Source organism: Xiphophorus hellerii, chromosome 7, assembly GCF_003331165.1.
Source record: "Xiphophorus hellerii strain 12219 chromosome 7, Xiphophorus_hellerii-4.1, whole genome shotgun sequence".
Lineage (NCBI taxonomy): Eukaryota > Metazoa > Chordata > Actinopteri > Cyprinodontiformes > Poeciliidae > Xiphophorus > Xiphophorus hellerii.
The window spans coordinates 21,695,088-21,720,135 of record NC_045678.1 but is presented as its reverse complement, the minus strand read 5'-3'; the positions used below and the strand labels follow the sequence as shown (position 1 = coordinate 21,720,135).

Sequence of the window (25,048 nt, the reverse complement as noted above, 5' to 3'; positions counted from 1 at the left end):
CTATCTGTCTCTATTGCCCTGCGACAGACTGGCGACATGTCCAGTGTGTACCCCACCTCTCGCGCGAAATGTTTATGGAGATAGGCTCCAGCACCCTTCCCGACCCACTAAGGACAAGGGTGTACAGAAAATGGATGGATGAATAATTTTGGTCAAGATTGAAATCCTGAAAATTAATTTAAAAATTCCAAGCCCCTAGGCTACTGAAGATTTGCACTGCCGGCCCGGCCTGGTTTCACACCCAGGTTGTGCGTCTTTGTATTATCCCTCAGCTTTTTTGTGATTTTTTTTTTGGAGCCAAAAATCTGAATAAAAATTTGTTTAATTAGTTGCATAGTCCTTGCTCAGATTATTACTTACTCATTAACAAATACTTACCGGTACATCTTATTTTGGATGTTGGCAAAAATAGAGATTTCTTTTTATTTGTGATATTATGTTCCCGTTTTCTTTGAGCCATCCTGATGATACCACAAACTGCTTAAGCTTGCATGTGTTTTTCCTAATTCTGGCAATTAGATTTTAATCAGATCATTAGATATAGATGCATGATTTGAGATGCCCGCTAAGAGATTTGCAAACATTGATGAATCCTTCAACGTTTTTACTCAATTTTACATTAAATTTACATCCTACTGCCTTTCTTGTCCAGATATTTAGCTCTATACGCCTACAAGCCCCAGAAAGCTGACGAGCTGGAGCTAAGGAAGGGGGAGATGTACCGAGTGACAGAGAAGTGTCAGGATGGATGGTTCAAAGGCACCTCACTAAGAACTGCCGCCTCTGGAGTCTTTCCAGGAAACTACGTCACTCCCGTGTCCAGGTTAGTGGAGGTTAGACAAAACAGCAGTAATATTTTGTCTTTATGACATAAAGATAAAACAGAAATAGCTTTGATAGTTGATGCCTAACGGTCAGTATTTCTTATTATTTTGGCTGTCTTGAGTGGGAATGATTGGCTTAAAGGAATTTAAGAAAAGGACCATGATTAAAATTGATCTTGGACAAATAATTTTTCTTATCGTTTCTTTTTTTCATATTTATTGTAATTACACTTAAAACTGAATTGTACAAATTAAAGCAGTGCAAAGATTTGGCACATAAAAGTTTAATTAAAAATAACTGAAAAAAAATTGGTTTTAATATGTAAAATCATTTATATGTTTGACCACATGCATGTCGTAAATGCATAATTTTTGCTACGGTACAACCACAAACTTTAATGAAATTTGTTTGATTTATACGTGATTGGCCCACACAAAGTGATAAATATTTGTAAATTAGAAAAAAAATAACTCATGGGTTTTGAATTATTCACAATTAAAATCTGAAATGTCAATTTGCATGTGATGCCTGTAAATAAAATCCAGTAGAACCAGTTTTCTTCAAAATTCATCTAATTAGTTAGTAGAGTAAACTTCTGTGTGATCTAATCTTACTATAAATACACCTGTGGGCGCTTTAAAGAGTATTAGCATCTGTCAACATGCAGCCTAATGGAGGATTTTAACATTGGTACAAAGCAATGTCTCCATCTTTAAACATCTCACACAGTACTGATCAGTCTATCATGCAAAAAAATTGACAGAGATGCCAAAATGAAAACCTACCAAGAAATGGTAGGTTAATCAGATCTAAACTCACAGGCAAGGTTAGGAAAGCACTAATCAAAAGACACCCTTGTGGCGCTACAAAGATCCACAGCTGAGGGAATATCTGTTAAAAGAACAACTCTCAGTCTTGCACTATAAAAACATATTCTCTGTAAGAGTGGTAACGAAGACAGCTACTGTTGGGGAAAAGAAGGGTGACGAAGACGTTTTGGTCAGAAAACTGCATGTCTCAGTAATGAAAAGATAGATGGAACTAAATATGGAGCAGTACTGGAAGAAAACCTGTCACAGACTACTTGACATTGGGCTGGAGGTTCACTCTCCAGAAATAAGAATGCCAAACATGCAGCCAGAGCTAACCTGGAATGTAGCTCCGGCTGTATGTTGGATCAAAGTATGTCCTTGAGTTAGAATGGCAAAATCTAAGTCCAACTTACAATCCAGTCTTTGGCAAGACTTGAATATTGCTGTTTACTGATATTCTTGAACCACTTTGATCAATTCACAAGAAATTAGAATAAAATCCATTGAAATTTTATATTGAAACCTCTCAAAATGTAAGGACTTGCCTTTTGCAAAGAATTATGACACATCCAAGCTTAAAAAACAGTTCAGGTGTTTTATTTAAAGGTGATACATTTAAAGGCGGCCGTTGTAAATAGGAAAAACGCAGGGAAAAGGGATAGATGTAAAGATAGATCAAATGTGGTTGTGAAGTGTAAAATTGGAGATAGCTGAAAGAGAAAACAATACAGCTTGGAGAAGAAGAAGAGGTAAAAAACAAAACAATCATATGAAGAGAGAAAACTGCAGCCAGAACAGCAGGTTTACTTCTCAAGTGTGTATGAATGGCTGCTTCACATTCGACGCTTATGCAATCTCAGAGAGAAAGAGAGAGGCAAGATGAACGCATAATCAAATGAGAGGCAATTTGTTATTTTTTACGCAAGCATACTCTCTTCTCCTCCTCCCACTCCTCCTTCCTTACTACCCCCTCCTTTGTCTGCAGTGCAGCTCAGAAATTTCTCTGTATGATAATGAGAGGCTTTCAAAATTGCTCATACACAGAAAAAGATTTAAGCACAAATTTGTGTGTATGGCAGTCTGTTTTCATACAGTAAAAGGACACGTGAATGGTTTTGAACTACTAGCAACCAGAGTCTTCCCCAGAAATATATTGTCATCTTTATGGTCACTAACTGGAGTTAAAGCATTTGTAAGGACATTTGGAAGCATTCTGTGCCAAGCATGCAGAAGAACCAGATGCATGACTATTTGATATCCATACAGAACCTGAAATCAAATAATCTGGGAATAACTCAGTTGTGTCTTTTGTTTGAAACACACACTCACGTGCTCACGCATAAAAAGCTATAACTCTGTATGTGTCTGACAGGAAGTCGATGGGAAGCCATAAGAGTGTGAATACCGCTGCGTCAATAATGTTCAGTTCACTGTTCTGCCATTCAGCACTCTGCAGACAGAAACACGAGCAGCCTGCAGCAGCATATATGATGCAGCAGGACACTACATCGTGCTGATCCACCAGTCAGACAATAATAGTGACATTACTCACTCTGACAGAGCTTACTAGTACTGTTTGCGGCATCTGGTATGCTATCATAAACTAAAACCTGCATCAGTTTTAATATTTTGTGCCCAACAAGCAGGAGAGTACCTATAGCAATGCTTGCAGCAAAATGTGGTGCTTTGAGCTAAATTTTAATATCAGATGAGCATAGCTCTCTTCAGTTCTCTTTCCCTTTTTCTTAAAAAGGGAACCTTTTGGTTTCTAATTATCATGTTTTCCTTATGCACCAGGATAATTTCTTCTTGATGTCAGTGAATGTATTTCTTTAGCACGGATTGCTGGTGCCAAAAAAGATTCTGGCCGTACCTCACAGCATCCACATTCAGCAGCAATAAAACAAAGCATGAATTAATAAGATGGCAAAAATTAGCATGGAGCTTTTCGAGGTAGGAGTCCATGGTGGTGAAACTGGCACTATGATTTTATGATGAGATATGAGACATGAGTAGAAAAAGTGCTGGTAGAATAGTAACAAAAAACGGAAGAAAAACTCTGTTTCCACTACATGTTTTTAATGTGATTTTGTATAACATTGGTCTTAGTTGGAGACACTTTTACTCTGAAGTGTTGTTTTTGTCCTGGTGTTGTAAGCAGACATGAAAAACTAACAGACAATGCCCATACTTCTGCAATACCTGGCCATACCTTTAGTACTGATCCCTCTAATATCCATAAGAACTAGACTGCAGCTACATAATAGTAATACAACAGAAGGTTGTATTGTTTCTGATGAATATTGAAATAAGATTGGATACCATTACATATTACACAGACCAAGGGGACATAGTGAAGTTCAGAATCTAAAACTGTTGTCACCTCTTTAGCTGTACTCTAGTGCAAATGTATGTAAAACAAAAAAAATCCCTCCCTACTTTTTTCTCCTGTTAACACTCATTATTATTCATGAGCTGAGTAACATCCATTTGTGTAAATAAAAAGTTGAGAAACGGTGCACTAAAAAGCTTTTTAATTACAGCCAGGAACATATGAAAACCACATTTTAAAAAAAACGTTTATTATTATTATTGGCCTTTCGTTAGAGGCTTCACCCATATCTTTGAAATTTAAGCAATCTGTCAAATCTAAAAAACGTTTACATACAATGTATGAGAATACTATGAATATATCATTTCAGTATATAGCAAAGTTTTTGGCTGACAGCTTAAACATCCAGTTTAAAATCAGTTTAAATATGTGCTGCATTTATCTCAGCTTCATATTCAATTGAAGAATGACACCAGCTCTTTTACCAATACAGGATCAAATTTGCCCCTAGACTTGGTTAAATACTCAATTTCAAATTCTGTATTTTAAAAAATGTTTGTTTATTTTTAACTTTGTAAAAAGATCTGTATTGTAAAATAATGTAGCAACAATTTTCCTGTTCAAATCACCATCTCACAATTGTGGTGGTAGGTTCCTTAAATGTCACTTCAGGTGGTATAATTACCATTTCCATTTACGTGTTTTATTTTGGTGGGTAAGTTTTGTATGTAGTTGAAGTTAAAAAAAAGTGCTTTGAATGTGATTTTAAAAGCATAATGATCACAAAAATCCCCCCAAAAAACACAGACCATTTGGTAAACTGATAAATCGGCATGTTTCTCCTGTCTCTTTTTCAAAGGGCTCCATTTGGACTTGTATCTCCTCGAGGTTCGAGTTTGTCCAGTCCAGTTGGAGGAGGGGGAAATGGGTACAGTCAAGCGGCAGGTAAAATCTCAGACCCTTCATCCCCCGGATCTCCAGGCCCCTCGTCGTCTCGTCCCGCCACTCCGCTTGTGACCTCAGCAAACTGCGTCAACAGTGTCAGCCCCGCGTCCTCGCCGCAAACTGCCGCCGCCCAGCTAAAGAACTGCCTGCGTTCCAGCCAGCATGTGGCCAATCAGGCCCGCACTTCAATGCAGCTGGGTAAGCAGAAATACGTACATAGAATGTTTATTTTTGAGTTAAAGCAACAAATTTCAGTTCGACTCTGTAAAAGCTATTTTTAGGTAGATCAAGTTCATATGATTCACTTGGACACATTAAAATGATAGAAATTCAGTCTTTTTCATTTCTAAACTGAACAACAATTAACTTGTATATTTGCAGCATAATTAAATTTCCTGAAAAGATGTCAAAGAAGAAGGGATTCTTCCCGCAGAATATTTAATTAACAAATTAATAGAAATAAAAGGGATTAATTAAAGACGTTTCTTTTTTAATGCTGTTTGCGCAGTTTCAGCTCAGGCTATTGACTCCAAGCAGCAGACTCCTTATCATTTAGGATTCTGGAGCATTTTAGCCCCTTTTGTTCTTGATTAGAAAATAATGGAATATCGAACAGTCATTAATTCAGGTACCTAGTATAGTAGGCACAGGTCCAGTTAACATCCTCTTTGTTTAATTGTCTTTCTCTTGTACATTTGTCTTGTTTTTTTTTTTTTTTTTTCTTAATGTTTTTAAGAAATCATCATTTTTAGAGTCACCAGTCAAATAGAAATGAGCATCATGTAACAACAAAACAGTACACTGTACTGTATGTGCAATCCAGTGTGCAATTAAGATTAAACTTCTGCAAATGTGAAAACTGGTCAACAACACAAACTGCAGTGTGGGGTGGTGAAGCAGACACAGTGGACCCAGTTGCTGAGAGAAATGATGACTGTTTAATGGTGAAGAATGCACAAATAATCTCAAACTCCAGGCAGCACAGCTTGAGCGGAAAGGCTGAGGCTCGCCACTGGTAACAAAAACCAAGACGCGGCAGGAACGAGACAGAATCGACAAGGACCCGACAAAGACACAGAAACACAGATGGCATTAAATACACAGAGGGTAATAAGGGAACGAGATACACCTGGGAACAATCATGGGGTAGACTGAAAAGACACAGGAACTTAAAATAAGCACACGGAAATCCTCACAAAATCTTATTAATATTGCAAGAAATTAACCAGGAATGATAAAGTACATGTTATCTTTTAGTTTTAACTCCCTTTTCTATTAACTAAATGTAGATGTTTTGGATTTGTAACAGAAAATAACAATTACAGTGCCTTTCAGTATACTTGTTTATTTTTACAGCAGCTTGCTTCAAAACATGCTGTAATCTGTATAACAGACTGTGAGCATTTTGCTTCAATAAATGGATGACATTTTGTACTGACTTACAAAGAGAAGAAAGCTACTTACCCAGAGTTGGGCAACAAGCCTGATTTAGGAATGCAGCGATATAAAAACTTGAGCTGATATTGATATTTGATATAAATATTGCTGTTATGGCTGATAACCAGTATTTTTTGATAACATAAATATATTTCTGCATGTTTATGTATATGTATTTATTATCCCCTACCGTTGCGACACCATGAAGAAATGACCACACCACTGACATTGCTTCAGTTAAACACCCTGCAATCCTGCACTGAATCATTATCTCTGTCACATGCCCAAACAAATACCACATGGACAACCACTCTGCATCCCAAAACACTCAGACAATAACAAGATAAAGACAAACAGTGATTATTGGTATTGGCCTGGTTTTGCTTTTCGAGACCGAAACCAATTTGCTAAAAATGACTAACATCAGCCATGACTAATAATGGCAATATATTGCGCATACGTAACCTATTGGTTGGGTTTAAACTCCAACCAGCGCCAGGAAACCAAGCAACTTTACTGAGTTTACGAGGATTCTTGTTTGGCTTTAGGCAATAAATGATTTTGGTTTCCCTGAAATTACCTTCATGCTCAGTTGTAAATGCCACAAACTAAGAAAATTAAATTACTCTGACGGTTGGACAATGGAGATAGTTTAGGATTTAAGAATAAATCTAGGTTGTTTACTATTCAGGTTCTCAACAGCCCATTAGTGAAGCTGCTTTTTTTTAGATAATTTACTATTTAGATTTTGTTTATGTCTCAGGTGGTGAGTTTTGCTCGTTTGTTGGCTTTAGGTTTAAATTAGCAATAGGAAACTAAATTATTATAATAATTCTTTGTTAAAGTTAGGCGTAGTGTACAAAGCCTCTTGTTTAGGTGATTAAAGTAGCTGATTGCGCCAAGTTTATCATTTCAGTTGTATTTCTACAAATAAGAATGTGATCTTAAATCGCCATGACAGGAAATGAAACTACAAAGAACCTTTTAAGGAAACTAAACTTCAGTGTTAAGATTCGTCAAGAAGTGTACTTTTTTTATGCTTAGGAAAAACATGGAAAAACTGTTCTTGTGGCAAAACCAAATCAATAAACCAAAGTCAGTAGTTCATTTTATTCATAGGAAACATAATTATTTAGTTATGATTAGGCGATATGATTAATCACTTCCACTGAGCCTAGCTTTGTTGTTGTGCTTAGACACCAAAAAGAGTTAGGGAAACTAAACTATACTTTGTTAATACAAGGCAGGACATTTGTTTAAGTTTTAGCACTTATTGGAGACACTGAGTTTAGGTTTTTCCCCTCGTTTATGCACCAAGAACCATTTAGAACACTAATATGACTCGATCTGTTTAAAATATGTTTGAGAAATACGTTGCAGCACAGGATGATTTAGCAACACTCCTGTGTTACTCTATCCAAGCAAACATGCAAGCTAACCCTACATGTGGAAAAACACTGAAATACTGTGCTCTGATCTTTCAGTGTTACTATTTGTGCTACAAGCAATCACACTCACACATACACACGCCCCCACGCATATACACACCTACACAGACTCACACTGTTGCACTAGTACAAGGTCTAGATCATATCAACCTTGCTTTCCACTCGGAGTCTATTCATCTCTTCAATACCCCTTTCTCTCCTTCTCTTTGTGTCGTTTCTTTCTCCCTCTGAGAAAATAATGCTGAAGGTCTCTTTGGGAAGGCAGAAGAGTACACACTCAGAGAGCACTGCCAAGATTAACACACACACACACACGCAGATATGCGCACACCCACGTTCATACACACACACAAGTGAACTCACAAACTGACAAGCACACAGCCGAATGACATCACTGTGCTTTTTGTTTTATGGAGGCGTAATGACAGAGCTCCTCGTTTCTCTCCCCATTTTTTTCCACTTTTTTTCCTCCCTTTTCTCTTGTTGCTTTGTGTCTGTCTCTCTCTCCCTCACACACACACACACGCCGACACGCATCTGGTCTCGATTACAAAATAAAGTATGTGCATAGTTCTGGCATTTAGTGGTTTTATCACATGACCAGCTCACCTCTCTGAAGGATGTTTTTAGTAGCCTGCTGCAGTGTAGCAGAGCAGGTGGCTAGAAAACCCAACTGTTTGACATTATATTTATATGAATTTTTATTTTTGAGTGCCTTAGCTAAGATTTTACAATTTAAAGGTTTAGATTTGTCTTTTAAATTAAAGATGTTAGTAAGAATGTCAATAAGGGAATTTGACTAGGAAACTGCCACTTTCGACCAACTTCAAAGCTGGACTAATTCAGAAGTTCCTGTTCCTGTTGGTCACTACAACACCTCTTACCTAAATGCACAGCAAATGTTCATAGAAGTAGTTTTAAGGTAAAGGTAATACCTTCATAATTATTGTATCAGCAGATTACTAGTCAGATCATTAAAAATGATTATTTCAAACATTATTTTCCTGATTTCAGTCATCTTAGTGTAACCCTTGCATTTGTTTTTGTTTTAGTCCATAGTCCACCTGCTGGAAGTCCAGAGCGCCCCACTGTGTCCATCTCCCCGTTGCGTCCTCAGAACTCCTCTCCCTCACGCTGCGCTGGCCAGTCGGGTCGTCCCCTCTCCATGGTGTCTCCAGGACCCAGCTTAGGCCCCTCCCCGCTCTCCTCCCCAGCTTCACGGCCCATCCTCCCCCTCTCCTCCCCTCTCTCCTGTCTCACACCTCCCAACGTCTCCGCCGTGTTTCTCAACGGTGAGCCGGCCAGTCCGATGCAGCCGCCTTCTCCTGGTCCCTCCCACGCTCTCACCCAGGGTGCCCTAGCACCCAAAGTGGAGAAGGTAGGACTTCTGCCCACTTGCAATTAAAAGACAACTTCTCAGAATTATATATTATAAGTTAATGATTTTTCTTTTTGCCAGCAGCTAAGGGAAAGATTATCAAAATCTAAAATAGTTTCTTTTTTTTAACCTACATTCATTCATTACTGGCATGAATATCCACTAATGAGGATGTAGAAGAACAGTATTTTAAAAGGCAATGCCTTGTGCAAATGTGACTTTTCTTGACTCCAGAGATTGTATTCCTCCTGTGTATCTTGCCACTTGTGATTTAATTAACTTGTCAAAGTCAAATTAAATAAGGATTTCGTCAAATATCACCTTATCCTCCTTGTTTTTGTAGGTCTGTATTGTACAGGTTTTACATCTGCATGTGTGTATGCACTGCGTGTGCAGACTTGCTTAGTGTCATTTGCCCAGGGCTTTGGTACAACTGCTCAGCGGACCCTTGTGCACCAGCAGTGAAGGATGCCGCCGAAAGCTTGCATTTGTCTCAGCTCCATTTGTTTCACTGTTGGCTTCACGCTCTGGGACAGCTAATCTAACTACATGGCTGCCTGACAAACAGCTCATTGACTGTGGAACAGCATGCAGAGGCTTTGTTTACATCAGAGATGGCCTGGAATCTTCTTGTAAAACCTCGACTCAGAGATTTGTCCCACATTTTGATCATATTAAAAAAATAAAATAAAATACGTTGGCAATTCTTTAATCCACCCACTTGAATCAGGAAAGGTCTGAAATTTAAGTATTTTTTCTGTAAACATTTGGGAGAAGAAAGATTAGTGTTTCCAGACTTTACTTCTTATTCCGCTGTCAAAAAGATACACTGCCTGGCCAAAAAAAAAGTCGCCACCAAAAAATGGTCACACTCTCTAATATTTTGTTGGACCGCCTTTAGCTTTGATTACAGCCCGCATTCGCTGTGGCATTGTTTCAATAAGCTTCTGCAGTGTCACAAGATTTATTTCCATCCAGTGTTGCATTAATCTTTCACCAAGATCTTGTATTGATGATGGGAGAGTCTGACCACTGCGCAAAGCCTTCTCCAGCACATCCCAAAGATTCTTAATGGGGTTAAGGTCTGGACTCTGTGGTGGCTAATCCATGTGTGAAAAAGGTGTCTCATGCTCACTGAACCACCCTTTCACAATGTGAGCCCGATGAATCCTGGCATTGTCATCTTGGAATATGCCCGTTCCATTTGGGAAGACAAAATCCATTGATGGAATAACCTGGTCATTCAGTATATTCAGGTAGTCAGCTGACCTCATTCTTTGGGCACACAATGTTGCTGAACCTAGACCTGACCAACTGCAGCAACCCCAGATCATAGCACTGCCCCCACAGGCTTGTACAGTAGGTACTAGGCATGATGGGTGCATCACTTCACCTGCCTCTCTTCTTACCCTGATGCGCCCATCACTCTGGAACAGGGTAAATCTGGACTCATCAGACCACATGACCCTCTTCCATTCCTCCAGAGTCCAATCTTTATGCTCCCTAGCAAACTGAAGCCTTTTTTTCTGGTTAGCCTTACTGATTAGAGGTTTTTTGCGGCTACACAGCTGTTCAATCCCAACCCCTTGAGTTCCCTTCGCATTGTGCGTGTGGAAATGCTTTTGCGTTCACAATTAAACATACTCCTGAGTTCTGCTGTTGTTTTTCTTCGATTTGATTTGACCAAACGTTTAAGTAATCGCCGATCACGATCATTCAGGATTTTCTTCCTGGAAGACGATGGTTCCCCACCATCCTTCCAGTTTTTAATAATGCGTTGGACAGTTCTTAACCCAATTCTAGTAGTTTCTGCAATCTCCTTAGATGTTTTCTCTGCTTGATGCATGCCAATGATTTGACCCTTCTTAAACAGACTAACGTCTTTTCCACGACCACAGGATGTGTCTTTTGCCATGGTTGTTTAAGAAATGAGGAGTTACTCATTTCATCAGCTGGGGTTAAATAACTTGTTGTCAGCTGAAAGATAATCGCCTATGCAGTACTTATCCAATAGGAGGCTTGTACCTACTTGCTTAGTTAAATTCAGGTGGCGACTTTTTTTTTGGCCAGGCAGTTTATATCCATCCATCCAGATTTCCCTTCACCCATCTAGCCATCATTGTTTGTTCATCTGTCCATTAATTTGTCTGTCTGTCCATCCATCTATCCATCCCAGGACCTTCTTTATCCAGTCAACAGTGCAACAACATGCACAACTGTGCATGTCTTGAATTCAAACTTGAAATCTGAATTTTGCCTCCACCAAATCTCCCCAAGCATGCTATAATTATAAGACTAACAGGTGTGCGAGTCAGACTCTTACAGTCCAGTTAATATTTTTGCAAGTTTGAGCAGGGGAAGACGGAGATAACCAGGTCTGAAGTCATATTTTACTCGTGAGAAAATGACAAAGCATCTATGATGACACAGTTTAGGTTAAATCTGTGTTTGACACGCTGTCTGGAGCGCAGCTGCCGCTACAGACCATGTCGGTCTGGATGCTGCACACTAGTTTCCAAAAAGACTACTCACGGGGCAGCTGCCAAGGAAAAAAGCTGTCGAGGGTGCTCAGAGGATTTCAGGTCCTGAAAAGTGCAGGACATGCCAAGAAACATGTTGGAGATGGTTTAGATATTACTGGCCTTAGTTTCCATTTAAGCAGAACTGTATTGAACATATGTTTCCCCCTTCAAGTTTTCCGTTTTGTCAAATTTAACTCGAAAATAGTTGTGAAATGCCACCATCTTGGTCTTAAGTCATGTTAAGACATGAGATTGTCATAATCCACTGAAATGGATCAGTTCTCCAGATTTTATCTCATTGTATTCCTGGATTTTACTTGGATTTTCTGTCGTTATGCAGCATCCGCTCCACTAATTGTATCAACCCTGAGCTGTTTGCTCTAGATTCCCCAACATTAAGGTGAAACTTTATGTTATTCGGTGAAAAATACAAACCATTTCCTAAAGCACTGTTTTTAGCCACATGTCAAAATGTGTCCCTTGCACTATGCATGAAAGAAAACAGCACAGAAGCAAACGGATGAAGCTGAATGGCATGGGATAAGTCACAGGTGAGTTAATGCTGCTCTCTGGTGGTTTATTTGGAAACAGCGCTCATGGGTCTGTGTGTGCTCTCTATAAATATATGTCCATAAACAGACATTTATAAAGAAGCGCACTGAATCACAAGAGGCAGATTAAGCCTTTAAGCCAGCAGATGAAAGAAGAGAGGGAGTGATTATTCACATTTTGTGCCATTTCAATCTACTTCCCTCCTTCTTTGTCTCTTCCCTTCTGCTCTTCTCCTTCCTTGCCCCGAAAATCCCTCTTTCATTATTAAATCCAGCTCCCATCTTACCATTTTCTCCTTTTTTAGTGTTGTTTATTTCACTGTCCTGTCCTCCATCTCTGAAATTAGCATTCAATCTGTTATTTTTGCAGGAGGATAATATGTGCTACCAAAGCTCTGAGCGTTCTTTTTGTGTGTGTGCGTGTGTGGGTGCATGTTTTACTACCTTGCCACACTCTTAACAGCTGCTCATTATTCTGACTGTGAGCTGTAAAAGATTTATGTTTGATAAAGAGACTAAAGGTAGGAAAAACTAAAATGTCCATATTTGGAGAAAAGCACATATATTTGGAGGGAATGCTCTTCAAAGATAGCAGAGAAAGCTATCTTTGGAGAGCAGGGGATGCAGTTGGCTTTTGGTAGTAATCCTGCTGAGTCTAAATGTTTTCACACTCTCTCCTAGTGCTTTGTTGAGCGCTTGTTTCTGTGCCATCCCTTCTCTGTGTTAAGGCTTCACTTGAGGAATGTGGCTTGTTTGCAGTGATGCCTTTTGTTTTGGTTTTCCATCAGCCTTGCTGTGTGGGTTGTTTTAACAGGAACTTGGGGAGAATGCCAAGTCCTGACATCAGAGTAGTTGATATGGTTGTTTGTTCTGTGTCTGACAGATGAATGTATTAGCTAATTTTGCTTCAACAATTGTTACCATGACTGTGTAATGAATGTCAGTCAAAGAAATGGTCTGTAAAATGTTGCTTGGGAGATCATCAAGCTAAAATATTCTGCAAAAATTTCCCCTGGTCTCTCAGGCCACCACCCAGCAAAGATAAACCTATTTGTGCTTGTAGACATTGTAGACACATTTCGTATTGTATAGTTTCCTGTTTTGCTGTTTTGATGAAAGAATGAATCTAGACTGGAGAGGCATTCCTTTCCATGCATTTCAAATGTTTCCGAAAAGCTTTGACATGCTGGCCCTGTTTTTATCATATTCCCATGCTTTCTTACCTTTAAGACATGGTTTTATTATTGTAACTCAAAAGACCAAATTATTTTGAGAAGTCAATGTAAACAGGAACTATTAGCAACCAGCATGGCTAGCATTACTCTGTGTATTTCCTACAAAACACAGATTTTACATTTATAAAAGGAAGTCAACATTTCTAAATCCATTATCTGCCATTATGCTAATTAAAAGCTCAAAATAATTAACATCTACAGTTGAAACCAGAAGTTTGCATACATCAAATAAAAAGACAGACTTTCTTTTCTCGCTGCCTGAAATTACATCAAACCAAACTTCTTTTGTTTGAGGTCAGTTAAAATTCCATCCATCCATCCATTTTCTGTTCACCCTTTGTCCCTAATGGGGTCGGGAGGGTTGCTGGTGCCCATCTCCAGCTACGTTCCAGGCGGGAGGCGGGGTACACCCTGGACAGGTCGCCAGTCTGTCGCAGGGCAACACAAAGACATACAGGACAAACAACCATTCACACACACACACACCCCTAGGGAGAATTTAGATAGACCAATTAACCTAACAGTCATGTTTTTGGACTGTGGGAGGAAGCCGGAGTACCCGGAGAGAACCCACGCATGCACAGGGAGAACATGCAAACTCCATGCAGAAAGACCCCGGCCGGGAATCGAACCCAGGACCTTCTTGCTGCAAGGCAACAGTGCTACCAACTGCGCCACTGTGCAGCCCGTCAGTTAAAATTACCAAGATTATTTCTACTTACTAAATTCCACAATAATAAGAGAATCTGTCAGAAATGTATTTATTGACATCTTCAAAATCAGAAGTTTACATACATTTCCTCAGTTTTTAGTGCAATTGCCTTTGAACTGTATGACTCGGGTGGAACAATTTAGGTTTCCTCCCATAAGCTTCTCACAATAGTTTGCTGGAGTTCTGTCCCATTCCTCCTGACTGGAGTAACTAAGTTAGTTTGCTCGCCTCACTCACACAAACCTTTTGAGATTTGCCCACAAATTCTGTATAGGACTGAGATCAGGTCTTTGTGACGGCCACGCCAAAACTTTTACTTTCTTGTCTTAACACTACTTTGTCTCCACTTTGGTTGTATGCTTAAGACCAATCTGCTCCCAATCCTTAACTTCCTCACTGATGTCTGTTAATGTTGCTTCAAAATTTCCACTTACTGCCTTTTCCTTATGATGGCATCTTTTTTTTATGAAATCCACTTGGTCTTCCTGCAGACAAACAGCTCCACAACATGATGCTGCCACCCCATTACTTCATAGTTGGGATGGTGTTTCAATGCATACAATTATCCCACATTTTGCTCCAACTGTAACTGCGGCTGTTATGGCAAAACAGTTCCTCTTTAGTTTCACCAGACCACAGGACATGTCACCAAAAATGAAGGTCTTTGTCAATGTGTGCTTTTGCAAACTGTAATCTGGATTTTTTTTGTTTGTTTTGGCAAAATAGCTTCCTCCTCTCTGAGTGTACAAAGACAATATTGTGAACTGTCTAGTTGGAGTAGTTCAGGCTTATTCAACTCTAAAATCAGTAGTTTGCTATTTGCATTAGCATTTTAAAAATAGTTTTAAATATTTATGTAATATACCAAGTGTTCTCTAATTAGTTTTTATCTCATAAATATATTATTTTTCAGGATCTTTTTGTAAACCTTCCACTTCTTACTGTATGTTTCCCTCTCTTTGTCCTTATCTGTCCATCCTCAGAAGGAGAGAAAAGCAGCAGGTTTGCTAAAGCTTTTGTCAGGGGCTGCGGCCAAAAAGAAACCACGCTCACCCCCGTCCTCTCCACCCACACACGACCCCTCGCAGGCAGGCCAGGGGGCCGGGGCCACAGAACCAACCCACCACCCTCACCACCTTCACCATCACGGTCGCTCGGGCTCCTGTCCGATGGCGTCACAGGGCCGAGCCGGCTCGTGCCCAATCGAGAGTGATATGCCAGGGGCAATAGGGTTGGAGCCGCTACACAGGAAGTCCGGTTCCCTGGATACCAACTTCCCCATGTCACCTCCAGCAACACGTGCTGGCAGCGCTCTAATGGTCCTCCGGCCTGAGCCCAAACCTTTGTCAAGAGAGAGGTAGGTCTGGGAATACTGCACCTATTTAAGTGCAGGCAAGAGCAGATACTACCAGCTTTTAAAAACTTGCTTATGAGCCCACATCTGCAAACAACAGGAAGTATTTTCTGAAAGTGTTGTGAAATTTTTGGATGAAGGATTTTGGCAGCAGGATGTAAAGTAGTCCCGAGAGAGTGAGTAATCACTAAAGAATGAGCAATGACTGAAAACAATCTGAGCCACCGAGAGGCATTTCTAGGACCAATAAGTCTCTTCTGTCTAGATTAAAAATATGACTAAGGTTTTCTGGATGGGACAGTTTTAAATTGCCTTGGAAATCTATTTCTTCTCCTTGGATTTTTCATTTTTGTCAAGTTTTAAAAGTCCTATGTATTTTATGGTATTTTTTTTTGTTTTTCACGAACACAAAATCCATAATTGTAAGGTGACAATTAAGTTGTGAAGTGAAAAATCACTCAATACTTTGTTCCACAACCTTTGATTGAAAGCACAGCTGCAAGTCTTTTGTTTTCACCAGTTTTGCACATCCACTGACTCACCCTGATATGAATATGCTTTGATGTAAATCATCATCATGCTTTGTCCTTGTAGAAGATGAACTTCAACATGGTGTCGTCCGATTAGCTAGTATTTAGCTTCATTCATCTCTACATCCTTCCTAACAAGCTTTACTGTTCCTGCTCAACAAAATCCTACCTTAAACATTATCCTGTAAACAACATTTCACAATGGTTCACCATACATAGAGTGCTGTTACAGAAAGTTACATTTTGGTCTTTTAGTTGAGAAGACGATGTTTAATTTGAAGTACACTTTAAATTGTGATTTAATACAATTTAAATACTACTAAAATACACTAAGCACAAAATTAGTTGTTCCAAAATGTCACACTGTAAGTTAACTAATGCTAAGTGAACCTGAAGTATACTCTTGATTAGTCTGACTTAAAGTATGCTCAAGTATATTAATTTTTCACCAGGAGTCAGCAGCTTGCTACTGTAGAAAGTTGCTGGATAGTTGCTTTTCTCAGGAGAGAATGCCCACTGCTTTATCTATTGTATGTACTGTATGTGTATAATGGAAGAAGTGCAAGTGTGTACAAACATTTACCACATTTTGGTGATCAAAGTCAAATATCAGAAAATACTTTGGTGGGAATATTTTACCAAAACTAGTTAAAACATTCTAAATGTAGTAAAAACATGCATGCACTAATTTAGTCCTTGAAAAAGTTTTGTTTTGTCTTGGTAGGTATCGTGTGGTCGTTCCTTACCCACCTCAGAGTGAGGCGGAGATTGAACTGCGGGAAGGGGACGTGGTGTTTGTTCATAAGAAGAGGGAAGACGGGTGGTACAAAGGCACCTTGCAGAGGACGGGACAGACCGGCTTGTTTCCCGGCAGCTTCGTCGAGAGCTTCTAAGCTCCAAGAACGGGACAAAAGAGTTTAGCCCTGTCTCTGAGTCACACACACAAAAATATTTTACACAAACACAAGCAGCACCTACATGGAGGTTGGGCTGATATTGGTTTCCCATATTCTTTTATTTCTTTACTGGATCAAAATTCATGAAATTTTATGTTTCATTTTCTAACCTGCCTTAAGAAACTAACTATTCAACAGTGGAAGGAAAAAAATTCTACATTTAATGTTTTTACACATATTGAGCAATATACAAGTTTTAAATTAATTCATGTTTGAATTAATCTACAATTTTCTGAAATCCATATTAGTCCGACCAATTCATACACACTTCACTAAGCACAGCCCCTTACACAATTATTAGGACCCCTGGTAACATGTAGAAAGTCTTAAAATGAATCTATTTTTTTTTACTGCAGAAGCATAATCTCACACTGAAAAATGTACCTGAATTAGAGCACATTTATTCAGTTTACTAACCACATCCACAGATAGTTTGTACAAAACTGTCCCCAATGTTTCTTGATGGTTGTTAGCTGGATCTTTGCTGAAAAACTTTCTGTCCCTCTATTACAAATATAACCTGGGTACCTGTTCAGAAAACTTAAAATGTCACATTTGAACAGTTTAAAAAGATAATATACAATATATTGCTAAATCAACACAGAAATAGTTAACCACTCTTTTTCTTGCTATCCCAGTCTCCAGACCAGATAGGTTTTTATTTTACTAAAAGTTGTCTTTTTCAGATAATTTTATTGTGAGATGATCCTACTGCAACAATAGATACATTTATTTAAAGGCTTGAAACACTTATTTACGAGGGATGCCAATAATTGTGGAGGTCACTGTAGGACATGGCTTTAAACCAGCTCAGCCTCCTGGATGGAGTTTACCTACAACTCGTGCTCCGAAGCTACTGAAGGCACAGACTCTTAAGAGCACAGAACGATGAGCCATGCCTCCCAGATCTCCTGTTTGGCATTGTCCACCAGCAAACATTAGCACAAAAATTATTAGCTCTGTTTTTCCACTGAGACCTCAGAACTTGAATCCGGGTGCTTTCTTCGTTTGAGGAGTAAACATTTACAGCCAGGCGATGAGGGAAATACTCAAGCCTGCACTCCAGGATCTTCTTGTCTACTCTGTGACAGCGAGCACACGTTTGGTTTCAGCCCAGTATATGTTGACAATGCATGTAGCATTATTATGTTTCTTTTTATATGTTGTAATAGGTGTTTGTGTTGTCCTGCTGTGATGATCTGTCACATTTTATTTAAAGAAAAAAAAAGGCAGAATTAGGACATCCATTTTTCTATTTATATGTCTTACATGACTGAGAAAATATTTAACTTTTATTACTTTTTGGCTCTCAAACTTCAATTTAATTTGAACTAACTGGCTTGTTGAATGTAAAAAGAAACAGGAAGTTACAAAGAAATAGGAAGTCACAACGAAATCCTTCTACAGACTGTTTTTCTAAAGTTGTTTTTGAACTTTGGTATGAGAATAGACACAGAAGAAATGCACTTGGTAATATTTGTCACAACTTGCCTCCATACTTACATATACAGAGTATTTGAACACGTCAAGGGATTTTTTTTTTTTTTTTACTTCTGCTTGTCTTTTTAAGCAAAATTTTTCTACAAGAAGGCACAAAGTAGTTGGGAACAACAACAAAGGCTTAAATGCTCTAAGTTCAACTTTCAACATACTTGGAAACTCACCCCTAGAATCGATAATTGAAAAGTTAATTTGTTTAGTGATTATTTTCAAAAAGGGAAAAAAATTATGCTTCTGCTAAATTGTTATAGAAGCTCTCACCAACAGCACAAACATTATTTATGAAGCTTAGGTCAGGTCCTTCCACTCAACTTTCTATTTAAATGTTTGGATGCAGCATTCTGTGAACACTCATTTTCTTCAGGAAGGAGCTTTTGTGACTTTAACTCCCTGTGGAGAGTATCACTGAATATCTGTTATCATTGGTCTTGTGTAATATTCAATCTTCTAATAAACCTAATTTGGCTTTTTTATTATTTTTAAGCCATAAAAGTAAAGTGAAACATAACAATTAAAATAATTTAAATGTCAGTTTATATGACATGAGTCCATATAATATGATTTTTACCTCAACAATATTAATGATTCTCTAATTTATTGAAATTCATTCATAGAACAGACCTTTTCTTGAAAACCTGGTAGCATTTGTAATCTGACTGCAGTGACATTGTGAGAGAAATTTTGAGATTGAAACATAATGAGAGAAGAACCTGGATCTTATCTAATTCCATTTTATTCATATTAATCTTTTTCTTCCTGTTTGTGAAAGCACAGCTAACTGACTGTGAACAACAGACTGAGAGGTCAGCAGCCAAATTGCTGGATTTTTTTATTTTTATTTCAGCCGAAGCACAAATAGCTATCAGACAAGTGCACAAGTAGAAAGCTATTTCTTTGACAAGATAAGCACACGAGGGTCTAACTGACACTATCCAGATCAACAGATTGGTTTATATCGCATAGAAAAGTTGAAAAAAAGTCACCTTTGGCTGTTATTTTTTTATATACATTTTCCTGCATTTTTAGGATATTTTAAGTGTTTTGTGTGTTATTTGTGAAATGTTGTAGAACTGACCAAACTTTAAAGACTTTTTTGCTGTATTTTTCTTTATAATTTTGTTCAAAGCACATATTTCAACTTGAGTCCTCCGTTTAAGCTGTTGCTTCCTCTCTCTTTATCTATAGATAATTTCTAGTAAGTTAACTTTAAGCCTCATGTATGTGACTTTTAATCACTTCATTTATCTGTTTCACTTGTAAACAGATTTAACAAATGTATTAGATCAGTTAAATTATTGTCAGGTCTGCTTACAGTCTTCATCACATCCAAAATTTTAATTTAAATTTTTCGTCCAAAACTTTCCAAGGAATATTTGTATTTTTTCCAGAAGCACTAAAGAGCAGGTGAACTAAAACACAGCGTCCTTCAAATCTTCACAATAAGAGCCTTAAACCTGCATTCTTATCTTGTCGCATAAAGTTAATGAAAATACCCTGCAGTCCGTGTGCTAAAATCTACACATAATAATCACGGTAAAGTTTTTCGCAATATAAAGTTCTTGTTTACATTACTGTTACCTTGCATGAGACATAACAATGTGACTTTTAATGTGTTTGCGAAGGATTTGTAAAACATTTGGTGCTCCTGAATGTTGCCGATGGTGATCATGTGGCTAATTGTTAGGTGCTGTAAGCACAGTTTAGAAGGCTAGACTTTGGCTCTGACTTTGTATCGAACAAATTCATAAATGCTGAAACCAACCAACAGGACATGGACAAGACTTACAAAAGCAAGCACAAAGCAAAAACAGCACAGATAAAGAAAAATTCTAAGCTAAAAGAACCTTTTTAAAAATAAAAGCTAATTGACTGAAATCCACAAGAAAATTATTCATCTAGATGTTCCCATGCAGGGAATCCTCAGAGGAAAACAGAATTATTCTTAAGATTAAATTATTTTCCTGCAACTAGGCGTGGGCTGTTTATGGTCAAGGTATGCCAATGTTTTCAAAAAGGATAAAAATGTTCATAAAATTTTATCCACACATTTATCCATTATATTCTGCTTAGCAAAGATCAGGTTGCACAGATAACAGGCCCACAAGGGAAACCCAGACATCTCTTGACCTACAGACACTCTCCAGGCCCTTCCTGGGACCCAAAGCATTTCCAGCCCAGGGGATATGTAGGGTATGTAGTCTATCCAGCGAGTTTGTGTTATGCTCTGGGGACCCATTACATATCCCAGTGGTTTGTCCTTAAAAACCTCCAAACAGAGACACCCAGGAGACATCATGGTACGATAATCAGGCCACCTGAGCTGACTCCTTTCAATGCAGAGGACCAGCGTCTGTCCCAGTAGCACTTTCTCACCCTATGTCTAAGCTTGAGTTTAGTCACTTAGTCACAGGAAGATCATTTCAGCTGCTTCTGTGTAGAATCTCTTTCTGTCGGTCATGATCCACCTCTCATGACAATGGGAAGCATAAATAGTCTGAGCGCTTCTCTTTTTGACTCAGCGATTTCTCCAACCCAACAGACCACAGCATTACCTGCATTACTGCACACGAGGTCAAAATCTGCCTATCCCACTTACAATCCATCCTGCCATAATTTATGAACAAGAAATCTTTTTTTTAAGCATATTAAATGTTCATTTGGTGCAAAGCTATGTTAATAAGGTGCCAGAAAATGCTTTGAAGGGAACAAAGTTTTCTCTGGCTGTATGGAGCACAGAGGAATGCAGACTCCTACAGTTTTCCATCGCTTACAAGAAATGCAAATTCTTCATTTATTGAAATGTTTCTTGTCCTAGAATCATGAACAGTCATGGTATGGAAACTAAAAGAGCTGCACCCTGTTTTACTGTTAGTAAGTCAGGAGTGGCTTACTAGCAGTCCATAAGGCCTGATCCGATAGGCTGAATAATTTACCATCATATTTAAATGAAGTGCACAATTTCAAAAAGACATATTCTGTCCAATTGATATTCTCAATAAATAAACAGTATTATATGTTTAATGTTACTTTAATAATACTACAATAGCAGCAGTAAGAACATTTGTTTTCTAGGTTTCAAAGAAAAGCCATTCGACCATGTTGAGACATTCTTGTTTGTTGTGTGTTAATATTGCAGTATTGTTACTGAAGGTTTCATACTTCAGTATGAACCTGGTACCGGCTCATCCCTATGTGCAACAGGTCCCAGCTCGCATGTATCTGGATTACATTCAACTTTTAGATTTGGCATTGAATTTATCCACTGTTAAATTAAGTTTAATATGTTTTTATTGCACAACCTCAAATTTGTTCTCTGTATGAGTGTCAGTAGGGCTTTTTTTGTTCAGTGAGTAAAAAGGTGCATATTTATCTCCATGAAATGAGCAAAGAGGGAGTCACTATGAAACTTTTGAGTATCAGTTCTTGGAAAAGTTGGATTTAACATATCCCCATTGGCCTTTGAAACCTGTCAGTCAAACCTTAGTGCCTACAAATGTCACAAATAAATGGTGTTTATTCTAGGCAGACCAGTGCCCTCTTTCCATGCTTCTTTGTATATAAGTGTCAGTAAGGCGAGCCTGTGGGTTAATTTGTAGTCCTCTCTGTTTTGTTGGGGCCCGATGACAGCAACCAGCAGATCCCAAAACAGCTCTGCACTGGTCTCACGTGAGCTTTTCTTTGTCTGTTTGTGGGCTTGTTGACTCAAGAACTCAGATATATATTATTTCCAATTTTAAAAAAAACAAAAAAACAGCCTCTTATTTGTGTTTGAGATCATTGAATCTCAGAAGTGTGTGTTTTATTTTTATTTCCGTTGGGGTCGATTTTCTTTGGGGGTGGGGGAAACAAAAAACGTTTACATCTGTCAAAATGTCAGGAATAAAACCACTGCACAGTGGTCACTTTAGATAATAACTTGAAGCGCCAGTTTTTCAAAAGTTTTGGTGTGTGTGTGCGTGTGTATGTTTGTATTTTAATTATGTGATCTAAGGTTGTCATTCGCCTCAGCTTCCTGGTCGTATAAATGAACTAGCTGAAAAATTGTAGTGAGGGCTTCAGAAATGAAATTAAACAGTGAAGAGTTATGGTCATTCTTTTGAGGTCTAAGCATTATTTGGCTTGACTGAGGCACAATACTAGCACTCATTGTCTTGGAGCACTATTCACACCCCTGAATACTCAAACAATGTATTTTTATTGAGATTTGTTGTGATGGATCAAGATAAAGTAATACAAATACATTCTGCTGATTTGTATTTGCCAACAGCCTACGAATCCTTACTTTTGTAGAAACCACCGTTGGCTATAATTACAACTGCAACATCTTTCTGATTTATATTTGTAAAAAACATTTATCATTAGCTTTCAACTTCATAATTATGTACAATTTTGTCTGGGTGTATCACAAAAAAATCCCAATAAGAAACGGAAATGTTTGTGGTTGTGGGAACCTGAATACGTTTTCTGATAACCATTTTTGAGCCCAAATGCTTTTTGTGATGCTGTCAAGTTATCTACCAGGGAGCTTGAGTTCCCGATCTGCCATTTTGTATTAAATGCCATATTTGTTCTTACAGATACTTGAGAGAACCTGTGCGTGTGTGTGAATGCAAAGCGGAAGGACGGAGGCTTCTGTATGTAGCTCTTTACACTAAAAAGAAACTCTATGACAAAGCGTGGTGCAACATGGACGCTCATGCCTCTTCAGGACTGACTCGTGGTGAAAACTGTTGGTACTGTGGGTGAAACAGAGAGAACAAAAAACAAAAAAAGATTATATATAGATATATGATTCTATATTGTCCAGAATATTTATAGGCCTTTTGTGCCATTGCAGTCATGCTCTGGACTGGTACCGTCCAGCGCTTTCTACCATGTGATCATTATACATTGTCTTGTACTGATGACCCGTGGTTGATATGATTGTTTTTTCATGTCAAGTGCATTTTTCGCAATAAATGCCTTTGTTTTCAAATTTATTTCCCTTGTGTTTGTGTTTTTTGTTGCTATTTTAACCGCCTGCAGCTATTTAAAATGCAGTATGATTTGAAGCAAACCTCATTTGTGTGCTCTGATATAAAACAAACACATTACCTGTGTTGCACCGTTTGAGTTTGCCCCTCAGAGGATTCATCCTGAGAATCATATCCTGCTCTAATTAGAATCAGCTCCACTCAGAATAGCTCGTTATGAGCAACGCTGCAGGTATAGTTGTTTCACAGAGTGTTATTGTCCTCGTCAGTGCAGACATGCTGCTGATGGATGCCTGTTTTCGCCCCCTCCCCTCCGTCTTCTCTGGTCTATATCCTCCCCGTGTCTTATCGCGCCCCTCTTTTTCTCCTACCAAACACTGACATGGATGAGGTGTGTAATTGGCAATTTCAGAGCATCTCCAGCACAACCCCCTTATGACATGACAACCTCATCTACCTACAAGTCAAAGCTGTCTTCGATCATCACCTCCATTTGCATTTAGAGTGACTGGCAAAAAGGTTGCCGGGGTACATGTGAGGGAATGTGCGCCTGGATTTATGCTTATTCAGAAAAACTTGACTTTAACGCAGATATTTTATATTTGACGTGAGCGGGCAGCTAATTTAGATTTTCTGCAGAGCTGAGATAGTGTTTGCCTTCTCCTGGAATAAAACTTGCGCTCTTACAAATAGGCCTTTGCTGTGCTTTGGCTCAGAGAAAAGCCTCTCCTCTGGGTGTCCTCTTCTCTGCCTAACAATAATAGCAGGGTTACCACAGGCTCCTGCAGGGAATCAATCAGCGTTCCTCAGCTTTGCGCCAAGCCCGTCTGTCCACCTGTCTACTTGCTGGCATTTAAGTCATTTGAAGGGCAATGGAGCCAGAGGGTGAGACACTGCAGCGTACAAAACCTAACACACAAAACAAGATAATCCTTCTGTAAATGTGTGAGCTCATAAAAAAGTGAAGAGGTGGGAAAGGGAAAGCTTCTTTAGCCCTTTACAGCAAAAGGAAAACCAAGAATCCACATGCAGGGCATGTCAGCTTTTGAAATAACCTTTCTTCTCTTATGATTTTATATCAGAATGATGCTATATATCCTTGCAGTTAAATACCATATAACTGACTAACTTAGTAATTTAATTATTTTTAATCTTGTTTTTATTTCAAAAACCGACACAATTGTAGACTCCATTTTATATACAGTACAGACCAAAAGTTTGGACACACTTTTTAATTCAATGAGTTTCCTTTATTTTCATGACTATTGACATTGTAGATTCACACTGAAGGCATCAAAACTATGAATAACACATGTGGAAATATGCACTAAACAAAAAAGTGTAAAACAACTGAAAATACCCCTTATATTCTAGTTTCTTCAAAGTAGCAACCTTTTGCTGTGATTACTGCTTTGCACACACTCTGCATTTTCTTGATGAGCTTCAAGAGGTAGTCACCTGAAATGGTTTTCACTTCATAGGTGTGCCCTGTCAGGTTAATAAGTGGGATTTCTTGCCTTATAAATAGTCATGAAAAT

General features: G+C 38.5%; 1 protein-coding gene across 2 annotated transcripts in view; it reads left to right on the top strand.

Annotated features, from left to right (window-relative positions):
- Nucleotides 1–23,516, top strand: part of LOC116723075 (E3 ubiquitin-protein ligase SH3RF3) — a 109,146-nt gene extending 85,630 nt beyond the window's left edge. Inside the window, exons 6-10 of one of the 2 annotated variants that reach the window (XM_032567630.1) lie at nt 653–823; nt 4,829–5,112; nt 8,852–9,177; nt 15,181–15,554; nt 16,806–23,516. In XM_032567630.1, the coding sequence (XP_032423521.1) occupies nt 653–823; nt 4,829–5,112; nt 8,852–9,177; nt 15,181–15,554; nt 16,806–16,974 (1,324 nt within the window). In that variant the 3' untranslated portion in view covers nt 16,975–23,516. The remainder of the gene's footprint in view (nt 1–652; nt 824–4,828; nt 5,113–8,851; nt 9,178–15,180; nt 15,555–16,805) is intronic. The other variant, XM_032567631.1, reaches the window with a different exon arrangement.
- The last annotated feature ends 1,532 nt before the right edge of the window (nt 23,517–25,048 follow it).